Source organism: Mustela lutreola, chromosome 12 (genome assembly GCF_030435805.1).
Source record: "Mustela lutreola isolate mMusLut2 chromosome 12, mMusLut2.pri, whole genome shotgun sequence".
NCBI classification, from domain to species: Eukaryota; Metazoa; Chordata; class Mammalia; order Carnivora; family Mustelidae; genus Mustela; species Mustela lutreola.
In genome coordinates this window covers 7805693-7831190 of record NC_081301.1, presented here as the reverse complement: position 1 = coordinate 7831190, position 25498 = coordinate 7805693, and the positions used below count along the sequence as shown (strand labels likewise).

General features: G+C 48.2%; 3 protein-coding genes and 1 non-coding gene across 6 annotated transcripts in view; 2 read left to right on the top strand and 2 right to left on the bottom strand.

The window, feature by feature from the left end:
* The first annotated feature begins 594 nt into the window (after positions 1-594).
* On the top strand, positions 595-13260 carry ZNF79 (zinc finger protein 79). The gene is made up of 5 exons (XM_059141371.1): positions 595-997; positions 3732-3820; positions 6302-6434; positions 6930-7028; positions 11946-13260. The coding sequence occupies exons 1-5, from the start codon at positions 982-984 to the stop codon at positions 13115-13117; spliced, it is 1509 nt and encodes a 502-aa protein (XP_058997354.1). The 5' UTR covers positions 595-981; the 3' UTR covers positions 13118-13260.
* Positions 13261-15027: 1767 nt separating this feature from the next.
* On the bottom strand, positions 15028-18535 carry RPL12 (ribosomal protein L12). Its single transcript, XM_059141376.1, has 7 exons — positions 18402-18535; positions 17771-17844; positions 16769-16867; positions 16314-16395; positions 15670-15756; positions 15218-15330; positions 15028-15078 (listed from the first exon to the last, which is right to left on the bottom strand). Exons 1-7 carry the CDS (start codon positions 18436-18438, stop codon positions 15073-15075), a joined length of 498 nt encoding a protein of 165 aa, XP_058997359.1. The 5' UTR covers positions 18439-18535; the 3' UTR covers positions 15028-15072.
* On the bottom strand, positions 15840-15968 carry LOC131813398 (small nucleolar RNA SNORA65). Its single transcript, XR_009346798.1, has one exon. It is a non-coding gene; the product is annotated as a small nucleolar RNA SNORA65 (small nucleolar RNA).
* Positions 18536-18543: 8 nt separating the features above from the next.
* The window catches only part of LRSAM1 (leucine rich repeat and sterile alpha motif containing 1), a 39292-nt gene continuing 32337 nt past the window's right edge, over positions 18544-25498 (top strand). For 2 of the 3 annotated variants that reach the window (XM_059141370.1, XM_059141368.1), the window contains exons 1-7: positions 18544-18677; positions 19074-19230; positions 21193-21299; positions 21722-21778; positions 22301-22345; positions 23368-23445; positions 24525-24593. In XM_059141370.1, the coding sequence (XP_058997353.1) occupies positions 21228-21299; positions 21722-21778; positions 22301-22345; positions 23368-23445; positions 24525-24593 (321 nt within the window). In that variant the 5' untranslated portion in view covers positions 18544-18677; positions 19074-19230; positions 21193-21227. The remainder of the gene's footprint in view (positions 18678-19073; positions 19231-21192; positions 21300-21721; positions 21779-22300; positions 22346-23367; positions 23446-24524; positions 24594-25498) is intronic. The other variant, XM_059141369.1, reaches the window with a different exon arrangement.

Here is a 25498-nt window from a genome sequence, read left to right as displayed (position 1 = left end):
CCGTTAGGTCTGCCTTCAGCTCAGATCATGATCCCAGGATCCCGGGATCCCCGGATGGAGACCCATATGGGACTCCCTGCTCCGCGTAAAGCCAGCTCCTCCCTCTGCCTGCTGCTACCCGTGCTTGTGCTCGCTTTCTGTGTCCAAAAAAAAAAAAAAAAAAAAAAATCAATAGAGGGAGAGAACCCCCACAACCCACTGTCCAGGGAATGCCCAACTACGGAGGAAAAACGAGCAGAAGTCAAACCACCAGCTCCACCGTAGGGCTGCGCCTGCGCTAAAAGTGATCCTTAGAGGCCAAGTTGCTTCCCGCTTCAGAGCCCCCCCCCCCACCGTGGGATTCCGGTAGACATGAATGGGATGTGGACAAAGCTTGATAAATAAGAGATTCGAAAAATAAAAAATAAAAAAGAGAGAGATTCGAGAGCAAGTACAGGCGGAGCCTCTCTGGGAAGTACGGTCTACACGGTGCAGAGACCACAAATCTGGCAAAGAAAGTGAATGAGGTTTTGGCCAGGTGCGCATGTCAGAGACTTCTGGGAAATGGAGTCCGGCGGGGCGGGGAGGTCCGTACGCATGACCGGAAGTGGCGCTATTCGAGCGCGTCCTCTTTGGCACGGGAGCTGGGCCTGGGTTTTGGTAGTGGCTGCGACCGGGGTTTCCGAGCCACCCAGCTATCCCGTAGCGTTCTGGAGTAGCCGGCAGCGGGTTTTCCCACGCGGCGTTCTGCTTGAAACCGAGTCGGTGGTTGCGCCACGGGCTCCCGAGCCGCGAAGCCTGGCTGCCGCTGGAAAAACTGAGAGACCCGGCTGGACGGGCCCAACCCCAGCTTCCAGAGCCCAACCTCGCGGGCTCAGACCTCGCCTCTGTCGGGAGAGACCGGAGAGAAGAGTCCAGCCCAGGAGCAGTCAGAGCAGGACTGCAGCGCGCGGCTGGGGCTCAGAGAACTGCTGAGAGGCGGTGGCACGAGGTGTGACCCAAATGCTGGAGGAAGGAGGTGAGAGAGCGGTTTGCAGGAGATCCGCCTGTTCCAGCCTGCCCACTAATACAGCTCGTGACCGGGACCAGAACTCCTCGGTTATCCTTTCCACAAGTAGTGAGAAAGGGAACACAGGCAGGGGGAGTGGGAGAGGGAGAAGCAGGCTTCCCACCAAGCAGGGAGCCCGATGCAGGACTGAATCCCAGGACCCTGGGATCATGACCTGAGCTGAAGGCAGACACTTAATGACTGAGCCACCCAGCCGCGTCATGCACAAGTTTTTGTGTGGATGTGTTTTCATTTCTCTTGTTCATGTTCCTAGGAGAAGAACTGCTGGGTCATAAGGTACCTCTGTTTAACTTTCTGAGGACCTGCCACGGTTTTCCCCGGTGACTGCACCATTTTACAATCCCAGTAGCAATGTATGAGGGTTCTCATGTCTCTACATCCTCATCAACATTTGTTGTTTTCCATCTTTTTTTTTTTTTTAAAGATTTTTTTTTTAAATTTATTTATTGGAGAGAGAGAGCACAAGCAGGGTGAGGAGCAGAGGGAGAGGGAGAAGCAGGCCCCCACTGAGCAGGGAGCCCAGTGCCAGGCTCCATCACAGGACCCTGAGTTCACTACCAGAGCCAAGACAGTTAACCAACTGAGTTACCCAGGTGCCCCATGTGCAAGGTTTTGATAGTGTGAATGAATTCTCCAACTTCTTTTTCTTTTTCCAGTTTGTTTGGCTCTTCTGGGTCACTTGCATTTCTAGATGAATTTTAGGATCTCCTTAATTTCCATTAAAAATTCAAACAGATTTTGATAGGGATCACATTGACTACATTGACATTGTAGATTACTTTGGTGAGTTTTGCCATCCCAACATTATTATCCTCCAACACATGAATCCATGCTATGTCTTTCCGTTTATTTATGTCTTCTGTAATTTCTACAGTGTTTGGCAGCTTTCAGTGTACGTGTCTAGCATTTCCTTTGTTAAATTTATTCCTAAGTGTTTTATTCTTTTAATGCTCTTGCAAATGGAATTTTTTTAAAATCCTACTTTTGGATTGCTCATTGCTAGTGTATAGAAATTGGTTGGAGAAAATGTCTCTTCACATCCTTTGCCTAATTTTAACTGGGTTGTCTTTTTATTATGTATCTATCCTGTCTCTCACAATTTTGCTGAACTTAGCTGTGATAGGGCTTTGTTTTGTGTGTGTGGATTCCTTAGGGTTCTTTCCTACTTTTTATTTATATGTATATTTTTATAGAAGGGCTATTTTATTTTTTAAGCCTGAACTCATGACCCTGAGATCAAGAGTCACATGCTCTGCCAACTGAGCCAGCCAGGTGCCCCTCGTTAGGATTTTCCATATACAAAAAAAATTTTTTGTATTTTTCCATATACAAAAAAAAAATTTCCATATACAAAATCATATTTACAAATATTGGTAATTGTACTTCCTCCTTTCCAATCTGGATGACTTTTTCGCTACTTCCTAATTTCCCTGGCTAGAACCTTCAGTATCATACTGAATAGAAGTGGTGAGAGAGATAACCTTGTCTTGTTCCTGATCTTAGGGGAAAGTATCGGTCTTCCACTATTAAGTATGATGTAAATCTGGCTTTTCCATAGTGGTCTTTTATCAGGTTGAGGGTGTTCTCTTCCTAGTTTATTGAATGTATCTTATCAGGAAAGGGTAACAAATTTTACAGAATGGCCTTGTTGGTATTTATTGAAATGGTCCATGTGGGGGCGCCTGGGTGGCTCACTGGGTTAAGCCGCTGCCTTCTGTTCGGGTCATGATCTCAGGGTTCTGGGATCGAGTCCCGCATCGGGCTCTCTGCTCAGCAGGGAGCCTGCTTCTCTCTCTCTCTCTCTCTCTCTCTCTGCCAGCCTCTCTACCTACCTGTGATCTCTCTCTGTCAAATAAATAAATAAAATCTTAAAAAAAAAAAAAAAAGAAATGGTCCATGTGGAGTCTTCTCCTTTTCATTACCTTGGTATATTATGCAGATTGATTTTCATCTGAAGAACTGATCTTGTGTTCCTTCGATGAATCCCACTTGGTCATTACCTCTGTTGATTTTGGCAAATATCTTTTTTTTTTTAATAATTTTATTTATTTATTTGTCAGAGAGAGCGCGAGCGAGAGTGAGCATAGGCAGACAGAGTGGAAGGCAGAGTCAGAGGGAGAAGCAGGCTCCCTGCAGAGCAAGGAGCCCGATGTGGGACTCGATCCCAGGACGCTGGGATCATGACCTGAGCCGAAGGCAGCTGCTTAACCAACTGAGCCACCCAGGCGTCCCAATTTTGGCAAATATCTTAAATCTCCAGAACCCCTGTCTCCCCGCGAACTCGGCAGGTGGTAATATTTGTGCGTCCTTATTGTGGACTGACATGCTAGGCATTGAGCCAGCTGCTTTTTCTGCAGTTTTCTTTCATCTTCCAGCAACTTTATAAGGGATTATCATTCCCATTTACAGATGAGAAAATCGAGACCTAGAAAGGTTGTATGATTTGCACATTGGTAAATGGGGGACCTGTGTTACTTGAGAGTCTGTTGCTTTAATGACTCCCTGTGTCTGAGTGAATTGATGGGATTCAGTGGTAGGAAGGGTAATGGAGAAATCGGTCTGCAGATGCAGCCCGGGTCCCCTACAGCCTGCAGTGTCCCCTTCTTCAGAGTGGAAATGTGAGACTCTTTGGCTTGCTGAGCTGTAACTTTGAAGCCTCATTGATTTCTCTCCCTTCCTGCAGAGCTGCCTTCTCCAGACTCTGCCCTTCCCGGAGACGAAAGCACAGGAGATGAAGGAATGGCCGCTGGCCTCCTCGCCATTGGGGCCCATGTAAGTTGGAAATTGACTCTGAGAGGCAGCCTCTTTTGTTTCTGTACTTATTTTTTAATCTTAAAGGGTTTTTTTATTCCTGTTTTTTAATTATAAGAGGACTTCATGTTTATTGTAGAAAACTCGAAAAACATAGAGAGCATAACCCAAAAACTCACCCGTATTAACCCACAGAGAGGAAACACTTAATATTTTCATTTGTCTTTTCAGTCCTTTTCTACCTTTTCTTTTCTTTTTTGTTTTGTTTTTTTGTTTGTTTTGTTTTTTTAAGAGTCTATTTTTAAGTCATCTCTACACCCAGTGCAGGGCTTGAACTCACAACCCTGAGATCAAGAGTCTCAGGCTTCACCCGCTGAGCCAGCCAGGTGCCCCCATATTCTTCCTTTTCTACGTTCCCAAAACAGGTTTGTCCTGCTTTTAACCTTCTTTTTATCTCCACTTCGAAGAATGTGATTAATCCTTCTTCCTCTCATTTAAAGTATTCTACGGAACCATTTCTAGTATATTCCTTTCGTAGTCCTTTTGCCAGGATAGGAACTGTCTTCTCTCCTTTTTTTCCTGACTAGTCTAGGTATTGGTCTGTTTCTTTTCCTTTATAGAAAGTCTGCTCTTGGATTTTTCTCATCGATTCTCTTAGTAACAATTTTTTTTTCTTAGTTTTTTGCTTTCATCTTTGTCAAATTTATTTTAAAGTTTGATGCTTTAACCTCTTGAGTTAATTTCTAATATATTCTTCCTTTCTTGATTATGTTGAAAATGTCTGGCTGTGGATCTTTTTTTCTTATACATTTCCAAATCGTCACTTTGGTTCCTCTGTCTGCCTATTCAGCTGGTTTGTGCTCCATGGGGATAGTGTCTTTTGTCAACTCAGAACAGCCAGGTATAGGGTAATTGCAGAATGCAGGGTTTGCTGCTCTATTAGCTCAACCTTACTAATTAAATTGCTGAGTTCTTCCATACCTTTATTTTGTCGTTTATTTTGTGTTAACCCTGCTACTGAGTTATTTTAACATCTCGTAGCTGTAGTATTTTAAACTTCTTTTTGTACTTCCTACAGTGTTTTCTTTATTAGTTACATACTGTTGTTACATAGTCCATGACACTTAAATCTTAGGATGGATTTTACTTTCTTGACTATTATAAAGTGACCCAAATGTTTTAAATATTTGATGGTTTTCAAAGAGGACGCTCTTTGTCCTATTGTATGGCATTTCTTGGTATGAAGGATGGATTGTAAGACCAGGTAAATTACAGGTCATGATTTGGAAAGTGATGCTGGCTTCAAATAAGGCAGTGATGGGGCCGTGGAGAGAAATGTGTGAACTCTAGTGACACTGTGGAGGAAAGCTAAGACACAGGGATTTAGGGGGAGCTGCAGGAAAGGGGAACATCACACCCAGGTTTTTGGTGTGGCCCATGAGATAAGTGGAGGTACCATCACTTGCTCTGAAAACAGACATGAGGCTTTTTCCACCTCTATGCCTTTGCTCGTGGTGTCTCCCCTGCCTTGGGTAACCTTCTCTTTCTTTGTCTGAAAACATTTCTTTTTTTTTTTTTTTTTTTTTTTTTAAATATTTTATTTATTTATTTGACAGACAGAGAGAGAGAGCTATCACAAGTAGGCAGAGAGGCAGGCGGGGGGTGGGGGGAAGCAGGCTCCCTGCTGAGCAGAGAGCCCGATGTGGGGCTCGATCCCAGGACCCTGAGATCATGACCTGAGCCGAAGGCAGAGGCTTAACCCACTGAGCCACCCAGGTGCCCCTGAAAACATTTCTCCTTCAAGACCACCTCCTCTCTGTGGTCTTCCTCTGTCCTTCATGCAGGATTCCTTCTCTGTTATCCTGGCATCTGGTCTACCTGTCTTTCTGCCATGTTACTACAGGTGGTCGCATACACGTCGGGCTCTACTGTACGATATCCAAGTTCATGGGAACATACATTAAACACTCCGAAAAGTTCAGCTTTCACATTTCTTCCTGCTTTCTCATTGGACAAAGAGCATTGTTTTGTCTACACTAGCTTGTTTCATTCCCGAGCATCCGTTAGTTTCTGCCTCGTTCCTTCCTTTTTTTTTTTTTTTAAAGATTTTTTATTTATTTATGTGACACAGAGAGAGATCACAAGTAGGCAGAGAGGCAGGCAGAGACAGAGAGGGGGAAGCAGGCTCTCCGCCAAGCAGAGAGCCCGATGCAGGTCTCGATCCCAGGACCCTGAGATCATGACCCGAGCTGAAGGCAGAGGCTTTAACCCACTGAGCCACCCAGGTGCCCCTTCCTTCTTTTCTATAGATACAGCTGTGTATGTACTCTATCCATTTTTATATAAAGTCTGTCAGTTATAAACATGGAAAGAGACTGTATTTGATTTATTTTTGTGTGTCGGTATTCAGTATAGTGTTAGGCTCATACAAAGTGATCATTAAATGCTTTTCTCTCCCATCCTGAAGCCAGTGGGCGAGAAGGAATGTGTGTGTCGTTTCAGGGCTCCACAGCCTTCAGCAGCGTGACTGTAGCTTTTACCCAAGATGGGTGGAGGCACTTGGTCCCTGCTCCGAGGGGGACTCCAAGGTTCAAGGAGGGGTTACCAGAAAACGCCAGGAATCTGGTCCTGCTGGGTAAGGAAGCCATTTGAAATGTAGAGCCTACTCAGTTCTGAGTATCTGTGGCACTTGCCAGTGTTGACTGATCCCGAGTCGCTCGGACACATTGTGGGGATTGTGTTTATCCTCCTGGCTCCCTAGTGAAAGGTCTCTGCATTAGTCTTGAGAAACCCCTGAGACTGCAGCTCCCTGTTTTCTTATTTCCCAGGAGGAGTAGGGTGACCTTCAGGCCAGTTCCTCCATATTCAGTAAGTCCCTGTTTTTTCTAAGTAACTTGCTTTGGGGGCTTAACTCCCTGACTTGGACCCCTTTTTGGCATCTCATCTGTCTTAATTACTGTTGTGTCCCCCAGCGCCCAGAACCAAGCGGAATGCTCAGTAAATATTTGCTGAATGAATGAAATAAATGACCTAACTGGTGGGTTTCCATGTCCCTGAGTTCCAGGGTTGGGGGAGGGGGGCTATTTATATGTAATCTAAATCTCTAATGCCTGTTTTTCCCCTGGAGCAGGACTTCCAGTTTCCCAGCCCAGCGTGAACTCCCAGTTGGACCAGAGGGAAGACGGTCCACGGGCGCCACAGGGAGGAGGCCTGAGGAGCGCCTGCCCCGGTAAGTGAGCCAGCTCTGGAGCCCGGGAGTCTCCACAGCAGAAGCCCTTGAAGAACACATTAGAGCATTTGATGATTTTAACAGTGCTGTGAGGTAGATACTGGTACCCCCACTTTACAGATGAGGAAGTTAAAGCTGAAAGAGGCTGACTTGCTGGTTCAGAGCCTCACGCTAGAAAGCGGCTTGGCTGGGCTTCGAAGCAAGTTCTGTCTGATTCCAAAGCTCACTTTGCCTCTTCCTGGCAAAGTTCCCCTGGGCTGGGAGATGTTTGGGACCAGAGGTGGTGTTGCTGGCCTCTGGGGGAATGAGAGTCATCTTTGCTGGCCTAGCACATTCTCTGCTTGGGGCTCACCTCACTGAGGCTCTCGGGTGCCCACCTTTACCCATCCATCCAGCCGTGACACCTACTGCTACTCCCCTCTCTAGCCCTCAATTGGATGCCTTCTCGTCCCCTATGTGAGACCCTCCTAGAATTTCCTAAAGGGCTAATAGCGAGCACCTCAGAAAAAACAACAGGGAAGCTGTAGCTGCTGCATTTCTCTCTTGCTGCTCATCGCAGGCTGCTCACCCCACCCCCGCCTTCATGCTTCAGCCCCTGTGGACGTGTGACCTCTGGCCAGGCCTCAGGAGCTTCTCGCTGGGGCTCCAGCCACCTCTGATATTTTTAAACTTAAAGCATCAGAGGTATGAATGAACTTAAGAACCTTATGGTGACAAAGCTTTAAATTTGTTTAAAAATACAGCCTAATGCTTTATATCTTCATTTCTGATTATTATTACTACAAGGCCATGAAAAATGCCTCTGGCAGATTTTCTGCACAGTTGGTCAGAACTCTCTCCTTTCCATCTAACTATCTACTTTCTAAAGAGCCTGTCACACGTTACCTCAGCCCTTTTGTTACCCAGGAACCACTTGGACTTGCTGAAATCCTTTTGCAGGAGCCTCAGTGGTCCCACTCCTTCCCCCTCAAGGCCCTCTGGTGCCCAGCACTATTTCTGCCGTGCGGGGCCTTTTACCTTGGGCAGAACGCCCTGTGGAGAACTCGTGGTGTTATGTGCATAGGGCAGTGGCTGCATTTTTCCGGAAAAAGGTTTCATCACAGCCTCAGAGAGTTTCAGGATCCTAAAAAGGTCAGATCAGCACATTATTAGGAACAACGTGGGAAGGGGTGTTAGCACCAACAGTTCCTGCTCTGCAGTATTCGAGTGTTGGTGTGGACGCAGGTTTGGATGTAGACCTGTGGAAGAGGCTTTCCGGTCCTGGCTTGCTACTTATATTGCACAGACTCAGAGTAAACCACTAAGTTATGTGGTCGCTTCTGTCTCTGTCTTAAAAATGTAGGTAACAAAATCTTATTTTATGAAGTAATATACATGAAAAAAGTTATGAGCTATGGAGAGCTGTATTAGCTGTATGATCGTGAAGTGATTTGAGAAAAGTTTCAGGCTGTCTGTTGGAGTAACTAACACCCTGCTTCGGTGGGGTCGCACCTCTGCTCTGAGATTCACAGAGCAGCCTGGGCATTGCTCGGCCACCGTGGGCTGCTTTCAGAGCCCTCCGGTGCCGCATCCCACCCGCGCCCCGATGGCAGACCCTGGTCTTTAAAGTACTTTCACCTCACTGGTTGCTTTAGGAACTTCTGTTGTGGCTCTTAACACTCGCCCAGGCCCAGCTGGTCAGTTTGCCTTTTTCACATTGAATTTATTACTCATTCAGTCAACAAATACGCAGTAAGCGTTTGGTAAATCCTGGCATTGGTTTAGCTACTGAAGGACAGCAGAGAACAAGACATAGTCCCTGCCTACCTCCTGTGATGTGCGGAACGTAAACAAAATGAATGAACAAAATTACTGATGCAGCGTCAGACAGGGAGGTGTGCTCTGAAGGAAGGCAGGATAAGGGCATAGGGATGGGGAGTACGAAGGTGCGAGCGGGACTGCAGATGGAGGTGGGGCCATTGTCAGTCCGTGGCTAGGAAAGACCACTTGGAGGAGGGGACATTGGGACTGAGGTCTAAAGGAAGAGCCATGTGAGTGTCTGGGAGAGGGACATTCCGGGATACGGCGGGTGCTCAGGCGCTGCGTTGGGAATGAGCTTGACTTGTATTAAGATCGGAAGACCCTAGGACTCCGTAAGCGGGGAAGAGTGGTAGGCAGGGACCAGATCATTCTGGGCTTTGGAGGCCGCGTAATTTGTTCAGATTTTATTCACATGGTAAGATAAAAGTCCTTGAGGGTTTTGAGCAGGGAGGGGACCATACTTGATTTGTGTTTAAAAATAGCATATGGAGGGCGCCTGGGTGGCTCAGTGAGTTAAGGCCTCTGCCTTCGGCTCAGGTCACGATCTCAGGGTCCTGGGATCGAGCCCCACATCGGGCTCTCTGCTCAACGGGGAGCCTGCTTCCCCCTCCCCCCACCTGCCTCTCTGCCTACTTGTGATTTCTGTCTGTCAAATAAATAAAATCTTTAAAGAAAAAATTAGCATATGGAGAATAAGACTTCCAGGGTCCAAGAGTAGGAGCAGGGAGGTCAGCTGGGAGTCTGTGGCAGACTCCCCAGGGAGAGAGAGTGGTGGCTGGTGGCAGAACATTGTAGGTGTTGAAGCCAGTAGGACTTGCCAGTAAACTGGAAGTGCGGCGTAGAGGCATTAAGGATGACCCTGGCCTGAGCAAAACCATGAGCAAGAAGACTCGAAGGAGACACTGGCTGGGAAGGGGAAGCCAGCGGTTCTGTTTTGGGCACGTTTGGTGTGGACGTTGTCAGTCTCCTGCAGGAGCCAGGTGGAGAGGTGAGGCGGGCTGAGGTCGGACAGTTTGTGAGCAAAACGCAGTTTCCTGAATTGCCCCACCGCTGCTTTTCTTGGCACTTTTCTTCTTCCTTCCAGCTTTTCTCAGAGAGATGGTCAAGTTCTCAGAGCTGTCAAAGCCAGACATGATCCAGACACTGAATTACTTGGAGACGCCCTGAACCCAAACTGGGGACTGCTGTGCTCATGGTGGATTGGGCGTTAGTACACAGTCCACTAACTAATTAGTTAGTGCACTAATTGGGCGTTAGTGCACTCTGGAGGGAAACCGTTTCAGAAGGCTTACAAAGGAAAAGCGCCTAAGATAATAACAGGCACTCATATGACATTTAACTATCCCTCAGGTCCCTTATGTGTTTTAACTCATTTAATTCTCACAGTAATTTTGTGAGAGCTACGTTTACGGATCATACCTCCAAGAAATGGGTTAATAATTTGCCCACAATCACATAGCTAGTAAGAGGTGGCGTCAGGATTTAAACCCAAGCTATCTGGGTCAAGATTCCATATAGAAATTCAAGTAAAGGTCACCCAGAACTAACCTTGCTGTTCTTTCCTCTGAGAAATAAGGTAGAAACTGAAAGAATCGTCAGGAAAATTAACCCTTGAGAACAGAAACTCCGTAGCCCTCCCTGAAACTCCACCCTCTTATGAGCAAGTACCAGGGCCAGAGACAGCAGTGCGTGGGGCCGTACGCTTCTGTTTCCAAATACCCTACATTACACTCACATTTTAAAGTTTTCTCTTAAAATGAGGGAGATCCCAGAAAGGGTTAAGAATCATTAACTCTTCCTTTAAAAATGCCTATTTTCTGATTATAAAAGCAATATTATTTATTCTATTTAAAATGACTTTTTTTTAGTAAAATAGGTTAATTTGAGATTTGGAACAGGATAAAAAAATCAGGGTCCCTGTCATCCCTTCCATCTTCCTCATATAACAAATTGCAGTGATAATTTTTTCTTTGTTTTCTAAAGTTTTCTTTTTTAAGTAATTTCTCCCCGCCCTCCATGTGAGGCTCGAACTCATGACCCTGAGATCAAGAGTCACAAGCTCTAGCGACTGAGCCAGCCAGGTGCCCCCTAAGGGGGAGGCTCAAACCAGAGCTTGTACATTCTTCTAAAGTAGAAATAACAGTGTCTAAGTTTACATGTTTCTTTTTTTCATTTTTTTAATCACTTCATGTTCTCTGAAAGGTTTTTTATAACTTTTATTATAATATTGACATTGGAAAACATTAGAAAATACAGATAAGCATTGAAGAAAATAAAAATTGCCCCAGGTGCCAAAACCCAAAGACAACACAGCTTACACTCATACTGTGTATCTTTGCAGTGTTTTCTCAGTAAATACCTTTCTGCAATAGGAACTATAGTGTGCCTATTTCAAACAAGGCCTTTGATTGCTAAATAGGGTCCCTGTATTGGCTCTACTGTGGTCATTCCTTCATTAAACATTTATTTGCGTGTTTGCTTTTCTTTGGCAAATAATGCTGTGAGCACTTCTGTCAACATAGCTTTGTGGAATTTTTCAGTGCTTCCTTAGGACAGATTCTTACAGGTGCAGTTCTTGTGTCAGCATTTTAAAGACTCGTTGACACATGCCACCAGATGGCTCTGCAGAAAGGTGGTCACACCAGTGTGTAAGATCTCATGATGTTGCATTCCTACCGACACTAGAATTTTGGAATGTAGCCGATTTGATAGGTGAAAGAATTCATCTTGCTGGCATTGGCCATCAGCTTTTTCAAGTGAATTATTTAAACCTGGTAAGCAGATTGCCCAAATCCAGACCAAGAATTGTGAGACTAAGAAGACAAGTAGAGACTGTCCAGTGGTTGCCAAAGTGGAGGGAAGGGTCAGAAATGTGGAAGGGAACATTGCATCGGAGAGAGATTGGGGTAAACTTCTGCATCCCTGGCAGGTCAGGAAAGGGAGTCAGGCATGCTGACGTACCTGAAGAGCCATCGTGGTCAGTATTGCGGGTGAGAGGGAGGCAGCATCAGGCCTGTGCGCACAGAAGTTCGACCAAACCCCATCAGCCTTTTGTCTTTCGATATTACCTTTTCTTCCACCAAAGGGGGGCAAAATGCTTTTCTAACTATTTTTCAGACTGGAAGATTATGTCTGAATCACCACCTGAGCATGACATTTCTGAAGATTCATTCCAAGACCCAAGTATAGAGCTGCCTCCTGGGGAGTCAGATCACAGGAACAGTGACCTGGGGAAGAGCTTCAACCTGAGACCAGTCCTTTCTCCACAACAGAGAGTTCCCACGGAAGTGAGACCCCGGAAATGGGAAGCACATCCAAAGAGCTTCAGGAAGAATTCCCCTATAATTAAGCCCCACCGAGCAAAACCATATACTTGTAGCGAATGTGGCAAATCCTTCAGTTACTGTTCCTCCCTTTCTCAGCACCAGAAGAGCCACACTGGGGAGAAACCCTACGAATGCAACGATTGTGGGAAGGCTTTCAGCCAGAGCTCATCTCTTATTCAGCACCAGAGGATTCACACCGGAGAGAAACCCTACAAATGCAGCGAATGCGGGAGAGCCTTCAGCCAGAACGCAAACCTCACGAAGCATCAGCGAACTCATACCGGAGAAAAGCCCTACAAATGTAGTGAGTGTGAAAAAGCCTTTAGTGACTGTTCAGCCCTTGTTCAGCATCAGAGAATTCACACCGGGGAGAAGCCCTATGAGTGCAGCGACTGCGGGAAGGCCTTCCGTCACAGTGCGAATCTCACAAACCACCAGAGGACCCACACGGGGGAGAAGCCGTACAAGTGCCGGGAGTGTGGGAAGGCCTTCAGTTACTGTGCCGCCTTTATTCAGCATCAGAGAATCCACACTGGGGAGAAGCCATATAAATGTGGGGCATGTGGGAAGGCCTTCAGCCAGAGCGCAAACCTCACAAACCATCAAAGGACTCACACAGGAGAGAAGCCCTACAAGTGCAGCGAGTGTGGGAAGGCTTTCAGCCAAAGCACCAATCTCATCATCCACCAGAAGACCCACACTGGGGAGAAGCCATATAAATGTAACGAGTGTGGGAAGTTTTTCAGTGAGAGCTCAGCCCTTATCCGACATCATATAATTCACACGGGAGAAAAACCCTACGAGTGCAATGCGTGTGGGAAGGCGTTTAACCAGAGCTCGTCCCTTAGTCAGCATCAGAGGATTCACACTGGTGTGAAGCCCTACGAGTGTAGGGAGTGTGGCAAGGCCTTCCGGTGTAGCTCCGCCTTCATTAGACACCAGAGACTCCACACTGGGGAGTAACCACAGAGAGGACCAAAGTGGGTTGGGACCTGGCAGGAAATGCAGGTAGTCTGAAAACCTGTGGAGACCCGGGACCTTAGTCTGTAGCTCAGAGCCACATGCAAAAGCACCTTTAATAAATAGTCCCAATCTTCCATGTCGCAGGTGGACGGTCTCAGGAGCTCTCTTCTTTCTCAACTCTTCATAAGCATCAACAACCCATCAAATTATACTGGAGACTTACCTTTACTCAGTGAGCCAAGCTGCTTTTTGTGTAGCAAGCACTGCAGGAACCTTGATTTATAAAGATTAAGGTGTCAGTGAGTGAAGGACTTGGTTCCGTTTTATTTTAAAGACATTTGAGAGACTGTAAGAGTATAGGAGCAGAGGGAGAATCAGACTCCCCACTGAGCAGGGAGCCAGTTGTGGGGCTCAATCCCAGGACTCCAGAATCCCCCAAAGCTGAAGGTAGACACAACCAACTGAGCCACCCAGGTGCCCTGACTTGGTTTCTTCTAAAGGCCAGGTGTTTGGGGGATGGTTAGTTCTTGAATGAGGGCTGTTAAAAGAACCAACACTAGATAGGAATGAAGTTTCCATAATGGGGCCAAAGAGGATGGGGGGGTAATTCAAGTGAGGAAAAATTGGACATGCTACAGTCTCATCAACAGTGGGGGCAGGGTATCTACTCTTTAGAGCTCTATATAGGAAAATCTAGACACTGCTAGGCCCAATCTCTATATGTTCAAGTGTTTGCTGCTGTTAAAGAAAACATCCAAAAGGGAAGAACAGGCTGAGCATGTCCAGAGGAAGCCAGTGAAATCCCTCAGCAGAGTACATCCCTAAGGGGCCAGAAGGACAACCTGATGTCCACTGTCCTTCCCTCATGGGCCAGTGGGTCATTCACTTATCTTCCTGAATAAGTTTAATTTTGGAGCAAGATTTTCACTGTTGGGGAGTTTCTTTCTCCCCTGCTGGGTCTCACCTCTGGCATACCATCCTCAGAGCCAACACGACCTCATCTCCAAAGTAAACCCTTGTGGTTTGGGGTTAGGTGACCCTTTGACTTCAGATTCAGCTTTCACCACCCAAGGCCTCTAGCTTTGGTTTCTTGGTCACTTGGCATAGGTCCTAGGCAGTTATCCTTCCCTCACCGACCTGAGTTCTCAGGTAATCCTTCCCACTAGTTCTCCAACCCTGCTTGGGAGCAGGGGGTGCACCCACCTACTTTAAAGGTCTATTGACAAAATTATGTAAACAAGAATATGACTCATGCCAAGGAAGCTAAGTTCTTGGGTTATCCCAAGCCACCCCCCCTTAGGCTGGTATCCAGAAGCTCCTCTGAGCTACTCTGAGCTACTCAGATACAGCTCACCCCAGTATACAGATACCTTGGTTCATCCTTCCACATTCACCTCACTTCAAAGTAAAAAAGAATCACGAGAGGCTAATGAGAGACTTGGGAAAGGCAAAAACATGCCACTAGAAAATGACCTTTAAGGACTTAAGACAAAGGTCAGATTCCTTGTTTTCCCATCAGTGCTTCCGAAGCCTGGCTGTACACCGGAACAGATAGTGAACACTTGCCTGCGTGGAGGGCCGTGGGCCCCTAGCCCCCTCAGGATTTAAACAGGTCTGGCACAGATTCCTTGCCATGTATTCATGCTGAAGTGCAAGTCGTCTTTTTGGCCAAGAATTTTATTCTTATGAAGAGTTCTATGCATATATGTGGCCTACAAGAAAAGCACTGAGACCTCCCAGAAGGGACACCTAGAAAGGTGTCTCCTCTGAGCTAGTCCCATACGGGCAACAGTCTGTCACCCAGAAGCTTGTTACCCAAACTGCTACTTCTGCCACAGGTTGTGCCCCACTGGCCCCTCTTCTGACCACAAAGGAGCCAGCTCCCGCAAGAAAGAGGCCACATCAAAAGGTCCACTAGATGTCAAATGATCCTTTATTGAAATTTTCTTTTGTAGTTAACTCTGTGGGAAAAAAAAGAAATACATCAATAGAACAAAAAAAATTTCATGGTCCAAACCCACTATTGATCATTTCTAGAACTGTTCCAGCCTTCCTCCAGCTCTCACCCTGCTTTGCCCAAGTGAAACAGAGGTCACTTACAGCTGGGCATTCCACAGCACCACTGTTAATGTCATCTATGATGTCATGAGGGTGGCGGCCATCAACATTGCAGCCCACAGACTGGGCGGTCCCCAGGATCTCCTTAATGGTTCCTGGAAGTAAGAAAAGTAGCATCATAGGAGCTTCAGTCCCTCACACTCCTCAGATACCCATAGGGAAATCACAGCAGGCAATGAGGGATTAACCCCATTTAATGGAATGACATCCCTACTTCTCTAACCCAACATTCAGAACTCCATTTAGTTTTGTAAGCCCTTATGCAATCTCCACGGCTCCCCCGACACCCAGATTTAAACACACCCAGCCCCAAATGTTCACTGATGTCAAGCCACTCTGCACCCCAACTGTGGGTCTTACAGTGACTGTCCCTTCAAACTGGGAAATGCTACCACTCGGTGCTTACACCCCATATAACAATGTTGTCCACTTACCAGAGAGTTCTCTGGCTAAAGATCGGTGCCGCATCTGTCGGGCAATATTGACGATCTCATCGAAAGTGATATTTCCACTGTGCTTAACTGCAGAAAAGAAAAACTATAAGCTTGGTCACAACCCAAGGCCAGAGCAGACCACATCACGTGCTTCCTCGTCTTTATTTCCAGGCTGTTCCCATGCTTTCGGCACAGAGTCATCCACATGAAGAACAACCCTGTTTCCTAAGCTGGGGTTTACTCTTAGCTCACCACTGGACCGCACCGGCCAACAGAAACTGATCAGGTGCAGTGGCGGGTGGCTGGGGCAAAATCAAGTCTCTGCTAATCTTCTACAAAGGAGACAGTTTAAAATGTGGAGGAAAAAAAAAAAAGACAGGTTTAGGTTAGCTCAGAAGTGGTCTGATTACTGGTTACTGTTATCACTTCACCCTCTTTCCCACCTGCATGCCCTGAGTAGGGCCAGCCCCATGCCGGGCACTGGGGAGCCACGCTGACACTTCCTGGTGGTGCCTGGCTCTCTAACAGCTTATCAACTCCCTCTGCGCCCTCACCCAGGTTCATTAAAGGGAAAACATGCCACTAAGTTATCACAGTGGGTAGATCCTACCACTCACAAATTACCAAGGAGAAAGCCACTCAACTGTTTTTCTGCTTCTTTCTGTCTCTTGGTGGTTCCTTGAGGGCTTTGATAATCAGGGCAGAGGCAGAAGGTACCACTTCAATCTGCAAAAGAGATTGTCCATGTGAATAAGACCCACTCCAAGCTCCAGTGAAGACCGTCAATACAGCCATGCGACCGGGCTCTCAAAATACATGGGCCAGACTGCGTTTGCTGTACGTTCTTGAGTTATTTTCACAGCCTGAAACATGTCCTAGCCCCAGAGACACAAAGCACTTTGCCCAGTGTCACATAAGTGACAAAAGTTAGTATCAGGCCCACATCTTTGCTCTTTCTTAAAGCTCCATACTCTCAAAAAAGCCTCCCCACCCCCATTTAAAATTGCCCTCAGCTCACCATTGGGGGCAGGTGGCAAAAACCTTCCCCCCAGAAATCCCAGAGGGTTGCTACCTCTGCCCTTCCCTTCAAACCAAGTACCTGGGCCTGTCTGTTCTGAATGGTCAGCTTCACAGTAATCCTTAGACCCTTCCAATCACCAGTCGCCTTGGCAATGTCATCACCAACCTTTTTTGGAGACTAGAGAGAAAAAAGGTATATCACACTGGTCTCAAGTTCGAAGTATAGTCTGAAAACCCATCCCGCTCATTTGGCCAACACCCCAAGCCAGCACAGGGCACTGTGTGAAGCACAGAGCTGCACCTACCAAAATCAAGGCATGGCTATCACTGTAGTAGACGACATCATAAAATGGCCACGTCCCTTACCTACCTACCTACCCTCCCATAAGGACCCATGTGATAATGCGGCAATTTCCATTGATTGTTATATCCATCAAATCACCTGGATAGTTTTACAGACACCAGGTTTCTGCAAGGATGGGATCTGGGCATCAGCTACTTAAGACTTCCGAACCACCACCAGCCTCAAGAAAGATGCTCGGCTGGTGCCAGCTACACGGAGAGCCAAGGAAACGTGTTTAACCAGATAGTTAAGACCACGTGGGAACAATGTTTGCTTCAGGAAACCAATATCCAAGGAATAAAAGCCTAACGATATTCAGCAAAATGCAAGCTCAGTAAAAGCATGAACTGGAGAAGTGGATAAATAGCTCATCAGTGAAGCTGGTCATATTAAGGAGTTTACACAAACTACTACATTAAGGTCATACCCCAGTTAACACTCTCTACTGATAGAGGCCACTGCCCTGACTAGAACACATTTAGCTAAGCAGGCTGTCTAGTGGCGCTGAGCTACCTTCTAAACCCTCAGGCAAGACCTCTGGCCCACCTCTCAGGTACGCTCAAGGCCGCAGTTAGGATCTTGACCCTGGAGAGTGGAAGTTACAGCTTCAAAGCAGCACGTTCCAATCCCGTGTATGAGCTTGCTACCAGGGCACTTCCACTTCAGAGGAGGTGTAGGAGGGGTTGCCAATTCCGCAGTGTGGAACCTAAGCAACCGTCCTCCACAAGGATGACTTACCAGACCCAGCGGGCCGATCTTCGGGGCCAGGGCAGACGTGGCGCCGACTTCACCACCGGTGCACCTCAGGTACACTGGAGAAAGAAAACATCAGTGTCGCTGCAAGAGGAGCTCCCGCGCCACAGCCTTCTCTCCGAGAATCTTTCTGGGGCTGGCCTCACCTCTCGAAACAGCACCCCACCGAGAGCCTCAGCAGGGAGCGGAAGGGCCACCCAACCCGCAGCGGGCGAGTCGCGTCCTCCCTGGCGTGGATCGCTCCAAGCGCCACGTGGGACAGCGGCCTTCGGCTCTGCTACGGCTACCGAGATACGCACCGGGCCGGCCAACCCAGTGGCGGGGAGGAGCGCCCGGGCACAAACCTTACCCTATGGCGTGCGTGCTGCAAAGCCACCACAGGTCGTCCGGTCCTCCCTCCCTATTTACACGTGGGGAAGCTGAGACCCAGAACGAGTCAAGAGACTCGGCCAGGACCTCACAGCGCCCTGATCGCAGCCCTGGAAAAGCCTCTAGCGGGCAGCAACTTAAAGGCCCGGCGTGGGAAAGGCTACGGCGGCTGGGCCCGAGGCCCGTAGGGGCTGCGGGGAGGAGGGATGCTCCATCTTGCAGCCCCAGCCACATCTAAAGCACGCACCGACTTTGATCTCGTTGGGGTCGAACTTGGGCGGCATGGCGGAGGTGGCTGGTGTCGGATGAACCCGGATTCGGGACGACCGAAGAGAGTTGCACCTTTGCCTCCTCCTAGCCGAAAACCAAAAGACCGGAAGACTCTCTGACGGCGCCGGATATAAGCTGGAAAGCACGACTCTCGCGAGACCTGTTGGCTCCGCCCAGCGTCCAGCGACGCCCTTGCCGCCATGTTGCTTGTGGGCAGGTGCCTGAGGCTAACGGCTGGAGAACCCCGTTCCGGGTGAGTTGTAACTAGGGGTTGGGAAGGGTTGGGGGTTGGGGAAGGTTGGGGGAGGTTCGCCTGGTGGTGGGGCAAGCAAAAGAGGGCTGCTCCAGGGCCCCGCTGTTCTCTATTCTCTCTTATTATGAGGGTCACCCTTTGGTCCCTGTAGCCTAAACGGAAAGCCCCGCCCCTCCCCTAAGAGGTCCGCACCCCCATTCCGAGACCCTAGGGCCATGGGTCCCCCCGCGTCCCCTTTTAGCTCCCTCGTGATATGTGCATTTTGGTTATGGAAACAATTTTATTCAGGTCTAAATTTGATCCAACTCCTATTTCCAAATTATACTGTTCTCAGAGTCTCAGACTTCGTCATCCCTGTCTGCATGACTTTCTGAGATTCTGAGTTTCGGTCCCCAGCTCTTGCGTTTGGAGGAAACCAGACTCCGGCTTCGCCCGGGCTCATGTCCGGTGGTCTGCGAGCCGGTGTTCATGACCAAGCCCTCCGAGTGATCTGCCTGCTTTCCGGTCCTCACGAGGGAAGGAGCATTGGTGACCTGTCCACCCACAAAGCCAGGTGGGGCTCTCCCCACTCCAGCCTGGGGAAAATGGGTGTGGTTCTTCCCACTGGGCTGGAGTCGGTGGAAGGAATGGATGAAGGGTGGACCTCAGAGAGCAGGTTGGGAGGAGCTGATCTTATGGGACGGATGGAGAAGGGATGGTCACTGTGGGGAACGTGGTGGGAGGGCTGGACTTTGGGGAGGGAATGCGGGGGTAGTCCTTGGGAAGCAGAAGGGTAAGAAGTTGTCACCAGGGATGGATGGGGGAGGGCTGTTCTTAGACTAGTTCCCATCCCTGCTGGCAGGTGGGGTGACAAGAGGGGCCTGAGCCAGCTTGCACTTTGGCAGGCTCCCCAGACTGCCCACGCCCCTGTGGGCGGAGACCTGTGATCTCTGTCCCTCCCCCTGAGGACTGAGTATGTATCTTCCTCAACTGCATCTTCTCCCTAGCTGTAGAGGGCCCTGAGTAAGTCATTTGTTAGATGTATAGTGCTGTGTGGCTGATAGTTGACTGAGCAATGATTATGTGCCAGGTAATGTGCTATGAGTTTTACATATATGAAATTACTGGATCCTCCCAGAACCAGGTATTGGTAAGATTATTATACAGATGAGAAAACTGAGGCTCAGAGAGACTGAACAGAGGTGATGTGGTTGGTGGACATGGTTAGTTACATTTTTTTTCTTTCAATTTTTTAATTTAAATTCTAGTTAGTTAACTTATAATGTAATACCAGTTTCAGGAACAGAATTTAGGGATTCGTTAATTACATATAACCCCAGTGCTCACCATAGCCAGGGCTTAATACCCATCACCCATTTAACCCCTTCCCCACCCACCTCCATCAACCCTGTTTGTTCTTTATCATTAAGAGTCTCTTATGGTTTGTCTACTTCTTTCTCTTTTTGCCTTCCAGTATGTTCATCTATTTTGTTTCTTAATTTCCACATATGAGTGAAGTCATATAGTATTAGTCTCTTTCTGACTTATTTCATTTAGCTTTATATATTGTAGCTATATCGTTGCAAATGGGAAGATTTCGTTCTTTTTATGACTGAGTAATATTCATGTGTGTGGGTGTGGGTGTGTGTGTGAATACAGAATATTTTCTTTATCCATTCATGGATCGGTGGACAGTTGGGCTTTTTCCATAATTGGGCTATTATTGGGAATGCTGCTATAAACATTGGGATGCAGGTGCCCCTTCTGATTACTACCTTTGTATCTTTCGGGTAAATACTTAGTAGTGCAGTCGCTGGGTCGTAGGGTATTTCTATTTTTAATTTTTTGAGGAACCTCCATAAACCCGGTTACATTTCATTCCAAAGCCTGGGCCTGGATGATTGCTTCCTGGGCCCATTGATAACCCTTAACCTGTGCTGCTAGCTGCAGATACTGGGTAAGCAGTAAGCACCTGGCTTTTGAGTTCAGGACACTGTAATTAGCAAGTGCTAAATTATCCAAGAATGAAGGAGTTGGGCAAACCCCACGGTGTCAGGACTCGAAAAAACAGAGCTCCAGACTGTTTTTGCGACTGTCCAGGCCATATAACCAGATCACTGAGCTCATGCGTCCATTTCAATATCATTTTAAACTGGGCTGTGGTGAGAATCAGATGCAACAGTAACTGTGCAGGTGGTAAGCTGCCTGAGGATTGCCTTGGAGTTTTTATTCAACTAAGAGATCTCTTTGCTTATGATGTAGCTGATGCTGTGTTTGGCTTGTTGATGCCACTCTGACAATGTTTGGGGAACTAGAAGTGATGGATCAGTCCCGTCTGTTAATGCATTCTCAAAGGACATCCTTAGAAAGACCTGCTGTGCAGGGCTCGTGGCCCAGATGGATGGTTGAGACGGATGCAGATGCTGCCGTCAGAGCTGACGCGGTCCAGCAGATGGGCTCCGTGTTCTGCGTTAGCGTGCTGCCTGCCTCGGGTGTGACAGAGTCCCCAGGCCCTGATTTCTCTCCTATGCCCTAGAGTCCCGAAGATTACTCCAGGGCAAGAAAGAAAGAATGCCGCTCTTCTTCCGGAAGCGGAAACCCAGTGAAGAGGCTCGGAAACGCCTAGAGTATCAGATGTGTCTGGTGAGGGAAACTGGGCTTCCTCTGAGTCCATCTCCACCCCTGCCCTCATGAACTGGGCTCCACGCTGCCCCCAAAGCAGCTGCGTGCTCCCTCCCTCCCTTCTGTCTCCCTGACCCCCAGAGGAGATCTCTGACTCAAAGCAGACCAGTGAGGCCTCCTGTCTGGTACTCAGGAGTGCCTTCCGCTTCTCTCCTGAGGGAACTGATGACAGTTGTTGTGATTTGTTCATTTGCTGTTCTGTGCTGGACCTCAGGCCCCACTGAGGCAGGGGTCATGGGTGCACCTGCAGAAGGGACTAGTAGAACCAGACAGTGGCTGGTCTCTTACAGCTTCTTGATCCTGTGTGTCCTTGGCTGGTTTGTCCACTCTTCAAGGGCGTTTTGTTTGAACGCGTTTTTTATTATTATTTTTTTTGTTCGCAGGCAAAAGAAGCTGGGGCCGATGACATTCTTGACATCTCTAAGTGTGAGCTCTCAGAGGTAAATCAGGGCTGGTGTTCTGGCTGTGAATTTGATTGGTCCTTTTTTCTTGGATCACATGTCCCTAAGAAAGACAGAAGTAGACTGGGGCTTTTAAAACACTGAACGCATTGGTCGAATGAAGTGTTCTTGGATTTTGTTCGTATTCAAAAGAATTGAGATAGTTGCTGGCCTCAACATAGTCTATGAGAATCGGGGAGTCTAGAAAATGCACCCACAGAGTTCTAGGGAACTGGAAGAACCAGGGTTTCTCCGGCCTTTTTCTTTTGCCCTGATAGAGCTCATGATGGGGCTGGTGTGTGGGCTGGGGCCGGGCAGGGCAGTCTCCTGCCAGCTGATTGCAAGGGAGGGCTGACCACTTCCCAGCAGCATTCCTCCCCAGCCTCCCCCGCACCACACTCCCGGCTCAGCGCTGCTCTGCACGTGAGAACTTTGTACTTGATCACCTCCTGCCCCATCGCTCCCTCACTTGTGTGCCACCGGCAGGAAGGGAGGTGCTGACTCTTCTGTTTCTTACCTTAGATTCCATATGGGGCTTTTGCAACGTGCAAAGTTCTGCAGAAGAAGGTAACGTGGATCTTCATTTTCACAGGCTTGTTTATTGCATGTTTGCTTGTTGGAAATCAGGTGGGACTTTGAGGCACTGTCTTCCTGGCATAGACATCTCCCTTCTCCCTGATTCTCACCCTTTCAGCTTGAAGCAGGTGTTTGCCTAGTTGGAAGAGTTGAGTCTGATGTCCAACAGTCCCGGGTCCCATCCTGGCTTTGCCCCTCGTGAGTTGGGCAACTTCCGCCAACTCTTACATCCGTTTCTTCATCTGTGAGATGAAGACATTCCTAGTGCTAGTCCTACTCTGACAGAGCTGTCATGGGGATTAATAGAGTGACAGGCAGGAGGTAGGTAGATGGAAACGGGAATGCGCCAGGTACAAGCCCTGCCGCAGTAAACACGGGTGACCTCGCTGTTCATAATAATGAAAACTGGTCACCCAGCGGAGATAAGAATGGAATGAATGATTTTTCAGAAAGACATCGCAGCATTGCATGGAGAGAGCTGAGAGCATTCTAATTGAATTCTCTGAGGAAGGGAGGTAAAAAGTGTTCCATACTGACAGCCTGGGGAGCTCCTTGACACTGGAAGTTTGTATGCAGGGGTCAGTCCTGTAAAAATAGCAACAGATGGTACGGATGGAGCCTTCGGCCCCAGGCCAGCCCTGGGCTCAGTGCTCGTTGTCTTTTGGTTAATTGTACAGCAGCCCTTGCAGGCCAGTACTTTATTATTCTCTGTTCCCCACGTGAAGGTGCTGACCCTGAAGGAGGTTAAGATCAGGACAGCTGCACAGGGACCTTCTCAGGATGGAAGGTAGCATGAGGCCTCGAAGATCCCTTTCACCCTTGAAATTACAGGGTTTCAGGTTCCGTGATTCCACATTTGGTGATCCTGCGGTTCTGAGCCACATCCCCCATTGCAGTGTCCGGGCGAGCAGAGGACAGTGGGCAGGCGGGGTCTGCCGTGTACCCTGCAGCAAGCTGGTGGCCTGCTGGCTACTCCTCTTCTGGCTAATGCGCCCCAAATCTTCCCCACACAGGTGTTGATTGTCCACACGAATCACCTCACTTCCCTGCTCCCTAAATCCTGCAGCCTCCTGAGTCTCATAACCATCAAGGTACTGGGGCCCTTCTCTCGGGGGTAAGGGACTCTGCCTGGTGTAGCATGTGACAGCTAAGCTGCCTTTGTTAAAGCTTATGCCAGGTGGGCCTAACTTCATAGGCTGGTATTAGCACAGTTGATGGGGCACCTGAGTGCCATGCGTGGGGTGGGGTTACAGCCATAGGCCTTGCCTTCATGGGAACTTGCCCGACAGGTAGAAGGGCAAAGCATAAACTCAGAGCAGGTGAGCTCACAGAGAGCAAGGAGACCGATGGGCCCAAGCAAGGAGGCCCCGGAGGGATGCCAGGCATCACTCGGTCGGTGTGTGAAAGCCGTGATCCGTACTGACACCTCCTGTTAGCCTCTCCAGGACTGGGACATATTCACAGTACATGTGGCCTGTGACCTCAGGATTATTCCACATGAACGGGAGCTGTGACAGTGGGTACACACAATGAGAGGCAAAGGATGGTAGCATCGGGCGTCACAGTGTTTTTTGAGTTAAGTCTGGTTTGTAGGAGTTTGGGTGGTTTTTACTTGTCTTTATTATTCTAGTCCAACACTCGTTATTTCTATAGTAAAACAATATCTTATACATTTTAAATACATATTTTTTATTTGTGTATATTTCTATTTTATTTGTATGTACACAAAACATATTTATGTAGTTGCATACATGATATGTCTTTTTGCTCATTTGTGTTGTTAAAAAAGATTAGCAAATACAGTTAAGCAAAGGAAGAAAAATGTCCGTCATCTCACACTCCAGAGAACCACCGTCAGTATATTATTGCATATTTGATAGTAAGTATGTACTTATGCTGTGAGAGTTTTCCTGTTTAACATGAATATTTATGCATACTGTTTCTTAGCATACTGTTTCCACTCAACAGCTAAAAACAAATACTTGATAAAGAAAAGAAAGCAATGGTATCCCATTTTCAAAAAGGAGCTGAGATGGAAAGATCTCGCTGTTGGAGAGGAGGGGCTGCTGTTGCTTCAACACCAGAGGCAGGAAGAGGCCCCGGAGTCTGAGCTGTGTGGGCTTTCTCCCTTGGTGACTGTTGTGACCCCACGCTCGCCTTCCTCCTGCAGGTTCTAGATCTTCACGATAATCAGCTGTCAGCGCTTCCTGACGACATCGGGCAGCTGACCGCCCTCCAGGTACGGCCGCAGGCCACAGGACACCTGCCTCTGACTGCAAGTGAGAAAGTGCCCCGGAGAGTGCCGGCTGGGCTCTGGCCGGGGCCGCCCTTGGTGCCAGCTCCCTCTGCCCCTTTCCCATCAGGAAGCTCCGTGATGCCCTGGCCATGGCAGTCTGAACTGTGGGAGTCTCGGTACCATATTTTTGGCATGTGCTTTTGGGATTTCATCGTGAGCTTCTACAAGGGAAGAAGCAGGAAATGATGAATTCAGCACCGTGACTCATCCTGCCATTCTGAGCAGTCGTGGCCCCCCGCATGCCTGCGTGGAGCTAAGCTTTTCCCTCCCATTATCTGTTGGTTTCCTGCAGCCTCCCTGTCAGGCAGGTACTAGCATTAGCCCCATTTCACAGAGGAAGAAGCGGCTTTTCTTCACACTTAGATTAAAATACCTTCTCGTCACTGTGCCCCTCAGACCCCGGATGACGGGCCGGCCTGCTTCCCAGCCTCCTCTCCCGGCGGTCAGTTCCTAAACTCCTTCTGGCCCTCCTGCCGCACCGCGGCGGGCCTCTCCACGCTCATCCTCTCAGCCCCGATGTCCCTCGGAGTCCTCCCGGCCTCCTTGTCAAAGTACATTCACCTTCTGGGCCCCTGTCTCAGGCCTGGCTGGTTGCCGCGGGAGCACTGATGGCGATGCGTAGTTCCTCAGGAAGGTTTTACAGATTTGACTGAGATGTAGTCCTTGGAGGGCAGCACCCCCACCTTGCACGCTGCCTCCAACGTGGAGGAGACCAAGAAATGAGGGGAACAGGCAACCCTACTATGTGGGTGACATCGTTGCATTTTATAGATGAGAAAGTTGAGTCCAGAGGGATGCCTGTCGCTAGCCCCAGGGCACACAGAACATGAGGCAGAACAGTAGGAATT

What these genes read in the sequence shown, in the direction of transcription:
- RPL12 (XM_059141376.1), bottom strand. Translation starts at nt 18,438, where the DNA reads ATGCCGCCCAAGTTCGACCCCAACGAGATCAAAGTCG. An exon ending in CCCCAACGAGATCAAAGTCG is followed by an intron (nt 17,845 to 18,401) that starts GTGCGTGCTTTA and finishes TTCTTTCTCCAG; the next exon opens with TGTACCTGAGGTGCACCGGT. An exon ending in TTCAGAACAGACAGGCCCAG is followed by an intron (nt 16,396 to 16,768) that starts GTACTTGGTTTG and finishes TCTCTTTTGCAG; the next exon opens with ATTGAAGTGGTACCTTCTGC.
- ZNF79 (XM_059141371.1), top strand. An exon ending in CAGGAATCTGGTCCTGCTGG is followed by an intron (nt 6,435 to 6,929) that starts GTAAGGAAGCCA and finishes CCCCTGGAGCAG; the next exon opens with GACTTCCAGTTTCCCAGCCC. An exon ending in CCTGAGGAGCGCCTGCCCCG is followed by an intron (nt 7,029 to 11,945) that starts GTAAGTGAGCCA and finishes ACTATTTTTCAG; the next exon opens with ACTGGAAGATTATGTCTGAA.